Source organism: Adelges cooleyi, unplaced genomic scaffold (genome assembly GCF_023614345.1).
Source record: "Adelges cooleyi isolate 19-005CV unplaced genomic scaffold, UGA_ACOO_1.1 ACOO_flye_CR_arks_rails_tigmint_CR_PRNA_21, whole genome shotgun sequence".
NCBI classification, from domain to species: Eukaryota; Metazoa; Arthropoda; class Insecta; order Hemiptera; family Adelgidae; genus Adelges; species Adelges cooleyi.
Window position 1 is genome coordinate 2,571,994 of NW_026095871.1, and position 13,468 is coordinate 2,585,461.

At 28.8% G+C, this 13,468-nt stretch overlaps 3 protein-coding genes across 3 annotated transcripts; 2 read left to right on the forward strand and 1 right to left on the reverse strand.

Annotated features, from left to right (window-relative positions):
* The first annotated feature begins 39 nt into the window (after window positions 1–39).
* On the forward strand, window positions 40–4,661 carry LOC126834386 (protein arginine N-methyltransferase 9-like). Its single transcript, XM_050566263.1, has 8 exons — window positions 40–424; window positions 502–628; window positions 710–946; window positions 1,007–1,174; window positions 1,469–2,203; window positions 2,260–2,571; window positions 2,814–2,964; window positions 3,874–4,661. The coding sequence occupies exons 1-8, from the start codon at window positions 250–252 to the stop codon at window positions 4,207–4,209; spliced, it is 2,241 nt and encodes a 746-aa protein (XP_050422220.1). The 5' UTR covers window positions 40–249; the 3' UTR covers window positions 4,210–4,661.
* Window positions 4,662–6,377: 1,716 nt separating this feature from the next.
* On the reverse strand, window positions 6,378–8,716 carry LOC126834389 (uncharacterized). Its single transcript, XM_050566271.1, has 2 exons — window positions 7,166–8,716; window positions 6,378–6,483 (listed from the first exon to the last, which is right to left on the reverse strand). The coding sequence occupies exons 1-2, from the start codon at window positions 8,712–8,714 to the stop codon at window positions 6,416–6,418; spliced, it is 1,617 nt and encodes a 538-aa protein (XP_050422228.1). The 5' UTR covers window positions 8,715–8,716; the 3' UTR covers window positions 6,378–6,415.
* A 2,267-nt stretch (window positions 8,717–10,983) lies between these two features.
* LOC126834404 (ATP synthase subunit g, mitochondrial-like) lies at window positions 10,984–12,278 on the forward strand. Its single transcript, XM_050566296.1, has 3 exons — window positions 10,984–11,137; window positions 11,250–11,410; window positions 11,996–12,278. Exons 1-3 carry the CDS (start codon window positions 11,098–11,100, stop codon window positions 12,098–12,100), a joined length of 306 nt encoding a protein of 101 aa, XP_050422253.1. The 5' UTR covers window positions 10,984–11,097; the 3' UTR covers window positions 12,101–12,278.
* The last annotated feature ends 1,190 nt before the right edge of the window (window positions 12,279–13,468 follow it).

Genomic DNA, 13,468 nt, shown 5'->3' on the forward strand with positions numbered 1-13,468 from the left:
ATTAAACGTGAAAATTAAAAAATCTAACTGTTAATTCAAAATCATATTTAAAAATGTTAGAAGCAATAAGTTATAATAATATAATTATTATATAATAACAAACTTTACCTATAGTGTTTTAATAGTGATTTTTTATTTTATTTAATCAGAATGTATGTTTTTAAATTGACTCATATTAATTAAAAACGAATAGTTTAAAATAATATACACTGTAAAGTGTACCCATAACAAAAAAAAATACTATGCTTAATGTTGAAAATGAGCAACCAATCAGCCAATACTATAGTCAATAAGTTGCTGAGACTAACGGATCAAGCTATAGAGAGATTGGAGTATGGACCTGCATTTGTCCATCTCTCGGTTTTATTAGAAATAGCACCGCATCACAAAAGTAAAGTTCAACAAAAATTTGTAACTTGTTTATGTAAGTTATTTCGTTGGTCGTAAAAACTCCAATATCCCTAAATGTTGAATAGTATTATTTATAAAATGTTATTTTAGGTAATTATGGAAGAGAACTTGAAAGCAACCAATGTTACTCCGAAGTTTTCAAATTCTATGAAAGTGCGTTGAAATGGTTTCCAGATTGTGAAACTTTATTCAACAATTTGGCATCTCATCTTATAAGGTTTAACATTTTTCAAACGACACTTGTATTATATTTTTAACTTTTAAAACAATGTTAGTATTTGTTTACCGCTTTATATAGATTAGGCTATAACGAAGAAGGAGAACAATTTGTAAAAAAAGCACTAGCCATCAACAGTCAGTATTTACCAGCCTTAACAAATTTGCAAATTGTTAAGAGCAATTACATAGAACGTTGGCATTACAGAATGTTAAACGATTCAAAACGAAATTTAGCTTACAAGCAAGCCATTGGTTGCAGAATACGAGAAGGCTATAATCAAGTTTTGGACATCGGTAGCGGTACTCTTATTTTAAGGTGAACAAACAAGCAGTTGTATTTTTTTTTAAATATTAATTTATTTAATAAATATTTTAGTATGTACGCAGCGGAATACCATCCAGAAAAAATATACTCTTGTGACTATTCTCCAATCATGTCGAAAATTGCTTCGGAGGTGATGGTTTTAAACAAAATGGAAAATTCAATCAAATTGTTCAACATAAATTCTAATCAAATTTCTATTCCAGAACACATTGAAGAACGGTAATTATCTCTCATCTTGTTTGCTTTCTTGGACTGATATCTTAGTCCAATGTTATATATCAACCTATGGTTTAACCACAGCCATCCATGGTCGAGCTACACGTCCTGCTTTAAAACATAATTTTAAAAGAATTACTTTTTTTTCCGTCAGTTGTGGTATATTTTAAAACAGCTACTTTTGGTAATTATAAAATCTAACTAACTAACAAAAATAATTAAACAGTTTACCTGATGAGAAAAATGTCGACTAATTTTAAATTGCCCAATGATTAAAAATAACTGTTTGTATTTCAGCGTTTCTTTGGTTATAACTGAAACAATGGACGCTGGCTTGTTTGGTGAACACATTCTCAGTACTCTCCAACATGCTTGGGAAAATTTGTTGTTGCCTCCCAAGTCTAAAGAAAATCCAGAGCTGCCGCACGGGTGTGTTATTCCTCTTCGAGCTACAGTTTATGCAGTACCCATCGAATGTTCTTACATTCGCCAAAGGAATATTTACGATGGAGAAAAAAAACAGTACTTTAAACATCTTAATTTATGTTCAATGCTCGATGAACCGTACGATTGCGAAAAATTAAATCAGTTACCCGGAGGTTATGTTTTATTAGCCGAACCTCGAGTAGTTATGGAAGTCAACTTTAATGATCCTTCTGAAATAAACTATTTGTTAAGTACTGAAAATCAAGAAATGAAAACCGTTAACTATCAGGTATCTCGTACAGGTGTAGTGGACGCAATTGCTTCATGGTTTGTTGTGCATTTAACTGAGGACATTGTAATCGATACGTTGGATACACAAAACGAAAATTGCTGTTGGGAACAATCGTTGTTTATTTATAAGAAGACCAAAAGAGTCAAACCAGGTGAAGAACTAACTGTTCAATTCAAATGGCAAAATGATCATTTTGTTCTTAATTTGTATGACAAAATCGAAGATCCTCTGTCAATTTCATTAGACAGAGAAATCATATCTTTTTTAAATGACGACAGTCAAGTCAAAACTTACATTAACACTGCAAAGCAATGGTAAACATCAGACGAGATAAATCAGAATTTAAAAGTAAATAGTATATTTGTTTTAGGTACTCTGAAAATCAATCAAATTTTCAAAATATCACTATTTTAGATCTATGTCCGTTTCCAATTTTCGGTCTTGAAGTGCTGTCATTAGATTCTACAAATGGTTGTGATAAGGTACAATTATTTTACTCAAATGAAAATCTGACCGAAGCTTTGTGGAAATGTAATCCAAATGTCTCAGGGAATGCCAAAAAGAAAATAAATCTCTTTGACCAGAAAAAAAATACACAAAAATTTGACGTCATAATCATGAATTATATAAATTTTTACGGAGAACTCAATATAAGTCTAATAAATGAACTAACATACTTCAAGTAAGAAAACGTATTATCATATTGGTTTAACTCGAACATGGTAGTATTTTTAATTTATACCTACTTATTTAACTTATGAGTTATGAGCTGAATAAGTGAAATCTATCAAATTTACTATTGTGATAGCATAAGAAGTTTAAGTTCTGTTATTTTTATATCCAATCATTTTTAAAATAGGTAATTCAATTTTCTTTTCTAATTTATATAGAAAAAATATTAATTGTACCTACTTTTTCTTTTAGACAAATATTAAGACCAAATGGCATAATTTTACCAACGGAGCTATCGATTAAATGTCAACTAGTTTATTCAAAATGGTTACCGCAAGTTAGTAGTGTAGTTGAACACGAAATTTGTAATGTTCATATTCGTAATCTTATGAATACATACAGCGTAAGTTGTTATTACAGACAGTTAATAAATAATAATAAAAAATCTTATTAAGCCAGAAACCTGGTTATCAAAGTTTAATAAAAAAATGTATTTATATATTATCATCAATGCTTTATCTAACTGTTGTTGAGCTTTAAATTTTTGATTGAACAAATTTGAAATTTTTTTTTATATTTTTTAAAGCATAAATGATTAGAAGAAAGAAAGCTAAATATTGAAAATATAAAATATTAGGTAGATAAAAAATGTTGATTTTCATCACCGTTTTACTTATAGTAAAACCAGCGCGTAAAAAAAAATTAAAAAATGTTTTTTTGTTAATCTAATGCAGATTTATATGCCATTTCTGAAAATACAAGAATTAAATTGAATAATTTTAAAGTTAATCATGATATATTTAGGAGAGTAATGTGTTTAGGCAGAATTCATGTTTGTATATGTATGTACTTGCATGTGTGTTAGTTTGTTCCTATTTCCGTTTTAACTATTCAGCCATTTTGATGTAAAATAAAAACTAAAATAACCTTTGAACTTCCAGGAGCGTTCTTAGTTAGGTGAGCGTGGGGTTCTTTGCAGTTCTGCGTATCCAAACAAAAAAAACTACTAATAATTGTAAATCTAGAATACTCATTGGAAGCAATGGTGATTTCTGACAGTTGTTATCGAAATTTACCTAACATTTAGCCTATTTTGTTCAAACATAATCTAAAATTATCCTTATAAGTTTAATATTTTGACCATTTTTTTTACTAAGTTTGTTAAAAAAAATAAGTACGTTAATACTCAGAATTTCTGTTTAAAACTTTTGAGTATATTTAATTGTTGTAGTATTTATTAAAAAATCAAAAATTGTTGACTTTGTATACTAAGTGCTCCGATCCTCTTAATAATTTTTCAAACGTTTAACAGGTAAATCATCATTTGGATGTGTTCAAAAATTTAGTAACTAGTATTCGCCTTTCAAATTGTCAACTGTGTTTATCACTTGCGTCAGATCAAATGTCCAGGGAAACCTCAACTGTCGCAAGCGTTCCTATTACCGCAGATGGGTGTCTAAACGCTATTGTGTATTTCTTCGAAATTAACATTTACCACGATCACAAAGTGACAACCGGCAATGAACACTCATACGTGAATCAGTGTGCATTTATAGTGGAACGTCCGTCAAATGTCCATAAAGGTGATACAGTAGCGATAAATGTGATGTACGACAACGGTCATTTGCAATTAAATGTTAACAGTTAGCGAAAGTACTATTTACATCATTACTCATATTACTGATTTTTGTATTGCATTATTATTTATTAATTTGTGAACTTAAAAATTTAAGTTTTGGACTAATAAATTATTATGGACAACATAATAATTGTCTTAAGTTTGCTAATTACTAAAACAAAACTACTTTTTTTTCCCTCTTATATATTATAATATACGGGAAGTCGGACGGAGGTCTTGGTTTTGCCAAATATGTCCATGTCTATCTGTATCAATATAAATATAAACATATCTTGTGTGCTAGACAAAGTCAATGTAGTGCTTACGGTAAATAATTACAGATAAAGATATTATTTTTAAGCTATGTTTTGGAATCCGATGTGTAAAGAGACAAGTTTTTAAAATGTTTTTTAAAACATTCTAAACAAATAGATAACAAAAAAAAGTAAATTTAGAAGAAAAAAACTAAAATCTATGGAGAATTGCGGAAGTTTTTTTCATTAACTTTGTCAAAGTACTAAATGAATAATGATTTTTTTAAATTCAAATCACTGAATAGTGTTACTCGAAAAAAAGTATTATGTTTATTTTAGGTGTACTTGTTTAATCTCGGCCAACATTTTAATATTCATCATAATGTATTTATTGTCAAGTATTTTCATACGCAATTTGTATTAACTTGTGGTCAAAATAAAATAACATGTATGTTAAAAGAGACCTGTTTTTATTCTTATTTCTTTATTTACTATTGAAAATCAGAATTTTATATTATTTATTTTCATTTTAACTCTAAAACCTGAGTAGATTTTTGGTTGTTTTTGTATAAGGCCTATTCAAATTTGCCTTACTGCATCTGTATGTAATGTAAACAGTATAGGTACCACACTAAAAACGAGTCACGATGAAACGTTAAAAACGTTGTTTTTGAAAAATGTTATAAGTTTTAACAGTAAACCATTTTTTTACTATAAATAATAACGTAATTATGGTATATTCCGAACATAGTCCAGTAGTAGTATATAGTAATACTGGATAATATATACCTATTTTATATATTTATTTATAATATATAGTATATATATAAATATAATGTTATCATGTTATGGCTATCGCCAGAGGCTGACTGGGGGGAGTGGTTACAAAATCATTGATACTTACCAACAAAATAAATTGCTTTGTATTGGTTGACTCGTGTTGCGGAAAGTGAATATTTTAAGGTTTTAATTTTTTTTAAATATCGTCCACATTGTTTAAAAATCTAAAGTTATGGTTAAAAAATTGCAATCGAAAGAGACTTTTCACGCAAAAAAAATTATTTGAAAAATGTTCGCAATTTTTTTCATCGCGAAATTTATTGCACTTTTTCAAAAATCCTTTCATACCTATCTAATACCTACAAACCAAAACTATGATAATCCAGACGTCCTTCAAAACCTTTGACCTCTAGATCGTACCAATGAAGTACCATCAAAAATTGTTTCACAAAATTTTGAGATAAGTGTCTGTCAATTAAACATTCATTGATATCTTCGCAGAAGGCGTCTGGGCTGATACAAGCCACCGGATCCTGACATGACCAGGCTACCATGGACATGAACAGTTTCCTGAGACCAGTCAGAACGCCTTCCTCTAGCGAACCTCCCAGAAATCCCATTTTAAAAGCTTCAACCATCCTTACCCTGTACTACTTTTCCCCTTGATCCAAATTCTCCCTTTCAATTTCTAAGACGTACCCAAAATCTCTAATATCTTCATTGTTGAACATTATGTATAAATTAACAAGATACATTCAGTCCGGCGGCCATAGAGTTTTAATTAAACAAATGTGATAATAAAATAGTAAAAAAAAACAGTAATTTAAAAGCCTTTGCGAGTTGCGACCATTTGTCCATTTAATTACCAAAATATTTGTAACAAAAAAAACCAACTATTGTGGTTTCTTCTTCTTTCGTTATTTCAGCAACCTTATTAATTATTGAAGTCCGTTAAGTATCACAAATAAATATACAAATTATAATAATCCGAATTCGCATGTATTTAACCAACCTAAAAATTGTGTGAGCAAACCTTTTCATTTCATAAATCAATTTATTTCAAACAAATACAATGGTCATTACACATTCAATTATAATAATATTTTTAAAATTTTTTAGCAATTCCTATATCATAGACAATCTATAATATTTTATAATATAATTAGATACTTTATTTTAGTAAAAATATTTTTAAATACAATTTAATCGTTCATAAAATTCGGTGTGTTTTGACTCTTAATCTTGGTTTCATTCATGATTTTGTTGTAATCTAATAGACATAAATAAAAATGTTTTAAACCACAACAAAATATTTTGTACCTCGCTTAGTTATTCAAATAATTATGTTATACCTATAATTCTCTATTACACTTTTAGATACAATTTGATATTAAAATCTGATTTTTTTTAAATATTATATAAATATAAAAAATGCAAAATATGCTAAGTATTGTCCAGTATTCTGTGTCGTTTCTGGCAACCTATGAAAATTAGGTAGCAACCATATTTTTTTTTTCTTACTAAAATAAAGTTACGATTTATATATAAAAAAATGTCAGCTTCATTATGGGGATTTTATTTTTAATTAATCTAAATCTACAAAATTAGTGCAACTTGATTTTTTATTAGCATTAGCGGCCATTTTATTCGTCATAATAAAAATCATTTTTTTCGTTAATCATTATTGAAGTTGGTTAGTATGACGAAGACATTAAAAAGTTATGGTGAGCCAAAGGTCGCAATTTTTGTCTAAAGTTATTATTTGATACAGCCCCTGTTTCATTTCTAAACAGTTTTAGATTTAAAACCATAAAATATAACATAAATTAACATTTATTTAAATGTTTAGACTGTGATTACAAATAGTTTTAACGTTTAGATAACTACCACAATTTTAATTGAAGTTTATTTAAAATAGATATCTTTTAAATAAATTATAATTTTTCACTTACCATCTTTGTAAATTTTTACAATGTTGAAGTTCATTTTATCCACAAACATACGATTGTAAGAAAATAATGGATTTCCGTTAACTACATTTTGAAAATCTTTTATGTATTTTTTTTCTAAAGCTTCTCTATATTTGTTGACTTTTTCTATGTTAGTGTTTAACGTAGTTATCATATCGTTAACATTTTCTGCGCTGTTCATATTCATGGATGGCGCATCAATTTGTGGAAATAACAAATAATTTAACGTCATAGGGCGTGAGCAGCGTCTGTATATTGTGACGATCCACTTGGGGTGCCTAGTTTGTAGAAGCTTTTTATCTTTAAAATCGATTAAATCTTCTAGCTCTTCTGCAGTAAATGTTAAATGTGTTAGCACTTTCTCTGGTAGCAAGTTTAACTTAATGAACGATCTTAGTAATTCCAGAATTATTTTGCCACTTTTATCAATTTCTTCCCCGTGTGCTACAGCTCTGGTAACCACGTCACCGTATTTATTTTGCCCTGAATAAAATATTTGTGTAACCAACGACAGGTACGAACCGACACAAGCGAGAACGGGGTAGACCGATGCCGCCAATACTTGCCGCTGAAACGATTCGATATAATCCACGTTTAAGGTACGTTTAATCATCTCAAATAATACCATAATATTTGCATACTGTCCGTCCGCCAGTTGTTCATTAATAGTGACGTCACGTAATAAATTGATATCGGTATCGTATTCAAATGTCAACTCCAATACCCCATCCGTGTATTTCTCACGGGATAGAAGATCGTTGAATAACATTTTATTAGGATGGAAAACAGAAGTTTTAAAATTTGTATTTGCTGCGCGGCCTGCGCCCAATAAATGTTTTATGGTAACGTTACTGTCTTCTAATTGTTGCACGTCTTCGAGGAACTCTAATGTGTCGTACTTACCATTATAAATGAAATCCGACTTCTCAGGTAGCAAATCATTGTAGTCTTCAAGTTCTTTGGTATAAGTTTCAAAATCATCGCGAGTCATTAATTTTTTATCAAGACCTTGATTTCTGTTATAACTAATGTGAGATACAATTTTGTGTATTTGCTTGCACATATCATTTCGATAGCATTTATTCAAAATATCTTCATTGATTTCAGTGTTAAATTTCTCAAATTGAATTTTAAAAATATTGTTTTTGTTGTTATATTCGTGTGACATTGGTTGTTTATAATTTTCATGTGGCTTAAGAAATGTTCTTACCATTAATGTTTCAAATACATTGTTCAAGTATAAATTCATCGACATCAATGTTGAAGGATAGATAATAACTCGGTTTTTGCGTTTCAGTTCCTCGAGCATAGCTATAACGATGTTTCCTTGAGTTTTTAATTCATCGCTATACTCTTTTAGTTTATCAAAAGTAATATTATTGGATTCTTTAAAAATGTTTTGAAAATTAAGATTATGCATGGTAAAATAGTACATCATATACCTATTATAAAAACACTCTAACAAATAATACTTGTCTGACAATACAAATGAATTAATAAATAGTAATAGAACAATGCTTTTAAAAATCATGTTTCAATTTTTAGTATGTATCTTATAATAAGAAATTGTATAACAAAACGCGTAAATCGTCGTGAATATTTTTCTCAACTGTACTACGTTATAATTTTTTTTTTTGTAAATGGGCATAGTGTCGAATAACATAATATATATGATCAACGATAATAAAACAACAAGTGTTGGCTGTGGAAGGTAATATGTTAAGGCATAGTTCATGTTTGTATGTATGTATGTAGGTATGTTTATTCCTATTTTTTGTTTAAACTACTTAAACGAGTTTGGTGTATTATGAAAACTAAAACCATCTGTGAATTCGCAAGTGTGTTCTTAGCGTAGCGTAAAATATACTATAGTTGCGCAAATACCAAAAAAATGAGATCTTTAAAACTAAGGAACTACTGAGACAACCAATCTAATTACAAATTTTAATTAACTTTGTTAAAAAAACTGTAAAATAAATTAAAAAAATAAAATGTTTAAGGCAATTAAATTGTTTTGAAATAAAATAAAATAACGTAATTGAATGTATGGCGTATGTGTATGTATATATGTTGCAGTAGTATGATTAGGCAACATAATTTTTCTTTTGTTAAGAAATATTTAAAAGTATGCAAGAGTAAAATTTGTCGTTTATATTCAATATTGTATCAAAAATAAATAACGAAGCAAAAAAACAATTTCATAGGCAAAATATGGTTGTAAAACGTATTTAACTTGTAATCTACGCATGTAAGGTAAAAAAGTTTTTCAGTCGAGTCTGCAACCACGAAAGAGCATTTTCATGTCTCGTTGAAGTACTGAATAAATTTAGAGTAGTGGTGGAATTATAGATAATGATATAGTATATTTTTTCGGATAATTGCCAGGGTTATGTGCCAGAGCTAAGACATGAAATTGTCAAAAACACATTTTGTTTTTATGATTCGTACTAGTTCACAAAATATTGCAACTAGATATACTTATTGAAGGTTGTGAGAAAACATTTGTTTTCTTTTATTGAGAGGAGAGGGCTTGACGAAATCTAAAGCTTTAACAAGCTTATTATTGTAAAAGAAGTAGAACATAATTTTTTACTTTAAATAATTAAAACGCTTTAATTAATTTTTTGAATCGTAAAAACATTGAATTAGAACATTGAAACTTTTTTTGTATATTGTAAATGATAATAAGCATCTGTTCAAATAGAAGCAACATATTTTAAATTCTATAGTTTTATTTTTGTTATATATATATTTGTTGTTACAATGTTACACTGTGGTTGGGTATTCTTTGCTCACCAACCAGAGAAAAATATGTTTTTTAAAACAAATGTGTCGATTTATTGCAATAATAACACCAGAATCCAGATATTTTGTTCTGTGAAAAAGGGGTTTTTCTTTGGTAAAAATTGTTGTTACCAAAATGCGCATTTACTTGTTAAACTTGGCAAATGATGTGACACATAATATAAAGTTTTATTTTACATCAAAATGCATTTATTTATACTTATGTGCTAACCGTATGAGAAATCTTAAAATGTCGACGGGACAGATATCAAGATTTGATTTTATACAGGCCTTCTGGCCGCACTAAACAATGAACAAATTAAAAAAATTACGTGGTTCGCCATTCACTAAAAGTAGATATTTTTATATCGATCGGCTAATATCTATTAGTTACCTGTTAACAGATGAAATATACTTTTTTAGTTTTCAAAGCAGTATTAAAATATTTTGTCATTCGTCAACAATATATCATGTTGTTACAGTAAGGAGTCCTATAAAAAAAAATTGGAGGGAAGGGTTAACCCCCAGGACAATAAATACGTCACTGTATATTGTAATGGTAAATGTTTAAACAGTTTTGCTGATCTATACTGTGCTAGAATCTTGCTATTCACATATTTGTATAGTGATGTTTTTATTGTGATAAAATCACTTCCATACTTGGTAATTAATAATTATACTTTTAAACAAATTTGCAAACGTCTGTTACTGTACTGCTTTTAAAGTACAATTTCTTTTAATTTTATTTAAATAATTTTTTTATTTGAATTTGTATTTAAATAAAGTATTATTTATTATTTTTAATAATTTGACCATTAATTTTTTTATAACATATACATATTATTCTTATTTCGTTCAGTTAATTTTTTTTAAAAAATTATATTCCCGGTTTAGTTTATGTACTGTTAGGAAATTCAGCAGTATGTTTAGAACGTCTTTGGAGTCCCAAACTTTAACCTTTATCTCCGCAGCGGTACAGCAGCAGCTGTTTGTTTATCATTCCGATTATTGAACAAAATTATTTGACATTCACAATCCACAGATAATTATTAGACCTCGTTTCGATTTTTCCGGTCGTAATTTATATTTAGTGTGATTTGTGAGTTTCAAAGTTAACAACAAACATCAAAATGAGCGGATTAATTACTAAAACGTCTAACCTAGTGAGCAGTAAGTAGCATTTAACCTTAAAAGTGGGGACATTTTAGATGCACCCAAATATGATAATAATCGTAATATCTACTAAATGCTAATATCTGCTATTCCATTTTACACAATATAGCTCTTGTCACTGTGGCTAAACCAAACCTGCAGACTTTTGTGAAGTACGCTAAAGTGGAATTAACTCCACCCAAATTGTCCGACTTGCCTGAAATCAGTAGCGACATTTCCAAAATCGTCCAAACAGCACGTACCGGCCGCTGGAAGAACCTAACTGTTAAAGTGTGTATTGCCATCAGTAAAATGTTTTTGTTAAGATTAAAAAAAAAATCATCTCCCTTTGCATTATACTTACTATTCCTTGGCAAAACAATGTGCATATCAGCTCTGAGTCAAAGTGAAACATTTGTTTGGTCAAATGGTTTTAGTGCAACTAATAATTTATACCTGAGAAGGGTTGACCATTGGATCCATTGCCGGAGAGGGGTAGGGCAGCTTATTTCACTAGACGATAAACTTAACAGTTAACAACGCCACCCAACATAATTTAAAAAAAGGGGGACGGAGTTGTCGAGTAGTTTTAGGTAGCGGTGCCAACGCACACTGTTGTTGGTTCGAATCCGGCCACAAAAAGTCCCTCTCACTGGGGAGGACAACCTGTCTAAGAGAAGAGACCGTCATCCCCCCTCTAAGCATGGCAGAAATGAGACCGGACTAGGCCTGAAAAAGGCCTACTCCCAGTCAAGTATGCCAAATGCTAGAATAGAAAGAAGAATAACATATTTAAAAATGTATCCTTTTAATATTCACTATGAATTTGTTTCACGTAGGGTACTTAAAGTGTTAATTATTTTTTTTTTTTTACAGGAAGCTACTGTAAAGTCATTAGTTGCCGTAGAAGTGTTAATGTGGTTCTACATTGGTGAAGTTATTGGCAAGAGACACTTGATTGGTTATGACATTAAACTGTAAATGTATTCCTGTTATTTTAAAGGTTATTTTCTTCAGATTGTACTCAGCTGTTTAAATGCCTAGAAATTATATTATGTCGTAGGTCATGCATTAATTTTACCATACACAGCAATTATGTCACTTTTTTTAACAGCTGTAATTAGTAAACAATAAAAAAAAAATTATTTTGTTTTTTAAATTATTTATGTATAATCAAAGTATGAAAGTATTAAGAAAAAGCTAAATATATTTCTTGCATTTTTCTCTATATTAGTAATAGCGTGTAGTTGACATAATATGAGTTACAAGTTGTAATAAAGAATTATAAAAAAGTTGTAGGATATTTTTCCGTATTTTTTTTTTTAATTCAACCTAAATTTATATTAAACATGTAAAAAAAAAGGACATCTTACAACGGTTACAAATACTTGTGATTCGTATAGGTATATACTATTTAAGTTTGATTGTGTTAAATTAAAAAGTCTTAATCAAAAAACAATGCGACAAATTCTAATATGATATAAGAATTTAAAAAAACACATTGATTGTTCATCGCTGTTCAGAAGTAAAAAGTTCTGGTAAACATTTTACAAAATATATTAAGATGTTATTTTGGCAAACAGTTAAAAAATACCCTGTAATATTTTTTGCATTTGAATGTGGTTTCAGAAATTAATTTTTGTTTTTTTACTATTCCATACTTTTTAAATATATATCAAATATTCAAAATATATTTTTATATTTATATTAATTATTAATAATTGGGTATAATTTGACACGGCTGCAACCCCGTGTTGAACTTATTTATTTAACCCCAACCCGTGGGTTGCGTCCACATTACGACCGCGTCAAATTGAATATTTTCAGTAAATATGACAAAAAACTTATCTTGTCTCAAACATTATTTAAAAATAAAAAAACTGAATATCAATTAAAACCATGTATTTTAATTAATAAAAAAAAAACAATTAAGACGTTCCAAAATTTCAAAGGTATTGTCAGCTACCCCATAACTAATATTAAAAGTGAACTGTTATGATACAGGGTGATTTTTTAAAGTGATCCACTTATATCATAAGGTTAAATTAGTTTTTTTATTTAAAGTATTTTTATACAAGTCATCTCAAATTTTCACAAACTTTTATATTGTTATTCCCCTTCAAAATCAGTTATTTTTATATTAACTTTTGAAACTTACATGGTAACGTATACATTTTATTAACTATTTAATTTAGGAATAATTTACTGAACTTTAACTGGTCAAATCTGTTTGGATTATTATTCTTAGTTATTTAAGTTTAAAGTGTCTGATGAAAGGAGGGTAGTGAGTAGTACTATTTTTATCTGAATACATTACTCAACTGTACTTCCTCACGTATCCTAAACTTT

What these genes read in the sequence shown, in the direction of transcription:
- LOC126834386 (XM_050566263.1), top strand. Translation starts at nt 250, where the DNA reads ATGTTGAAAATGAGCAACCAATCAGCCAATACTATAGTCAATAAGTTG. An exon ending in TTGGCATCTCATCTTATAAG is followed by an intron (nt 629 to 709) that starts GTTTAACATTTT and finishes CGCTTTATATAG; the next exon opens with ATTAGGCTATAACGAAGAAG. An exon ending in ATTAACACTGCAAAGCAATG is followed by an intron (nt 2,204 to 2,259) that starts GTAAACATCAGA and finishes TATTTGTTTTAG; the next exon opens with GTACTCTGAAAATCAATCAA.
- LOC126834389 (XM_050566271.1), bottom strand. Translation starts at nt 8,714, where the DNA reads ATGATTTTTAAAAGCATTGTTCTATTACTATTTATTAATTCATTTGTA. An exon ending in TGTAAAAATTTACAAAGATG is followed by an intron (nt 6,484 to 7,165) that starts GTAAGTGAAAAA and finishes TATGTCTATTAG; the next exon opens with ATTACAACAAAATCATGAAT.
- LOC126834404 (XM_050566296.1), top strand. Translation starts at nt 11,098, where the DNA reads ATGAGCGGATTAATTACTAAAACGTCTAACCTAGTGAGCA. An exon ending in AACGTCTAACCTAGTGAGCA is followed by an intron (nt 11,138 to 11,249) that starts GTAAGTAGCATT and finishes TACACAATATAG; the next exon opens with CTCTTGTCACTGTGGCTAAA. An exon ending in GGAAGAACCTAACTGTTAAA is followed by an intron (nt 11,411 to 11,995) that starts GTGTGTATTGCC and finishes TTTTTTTTACAG; the next exon opens with GAAGCTACTGTAAAGTCATT.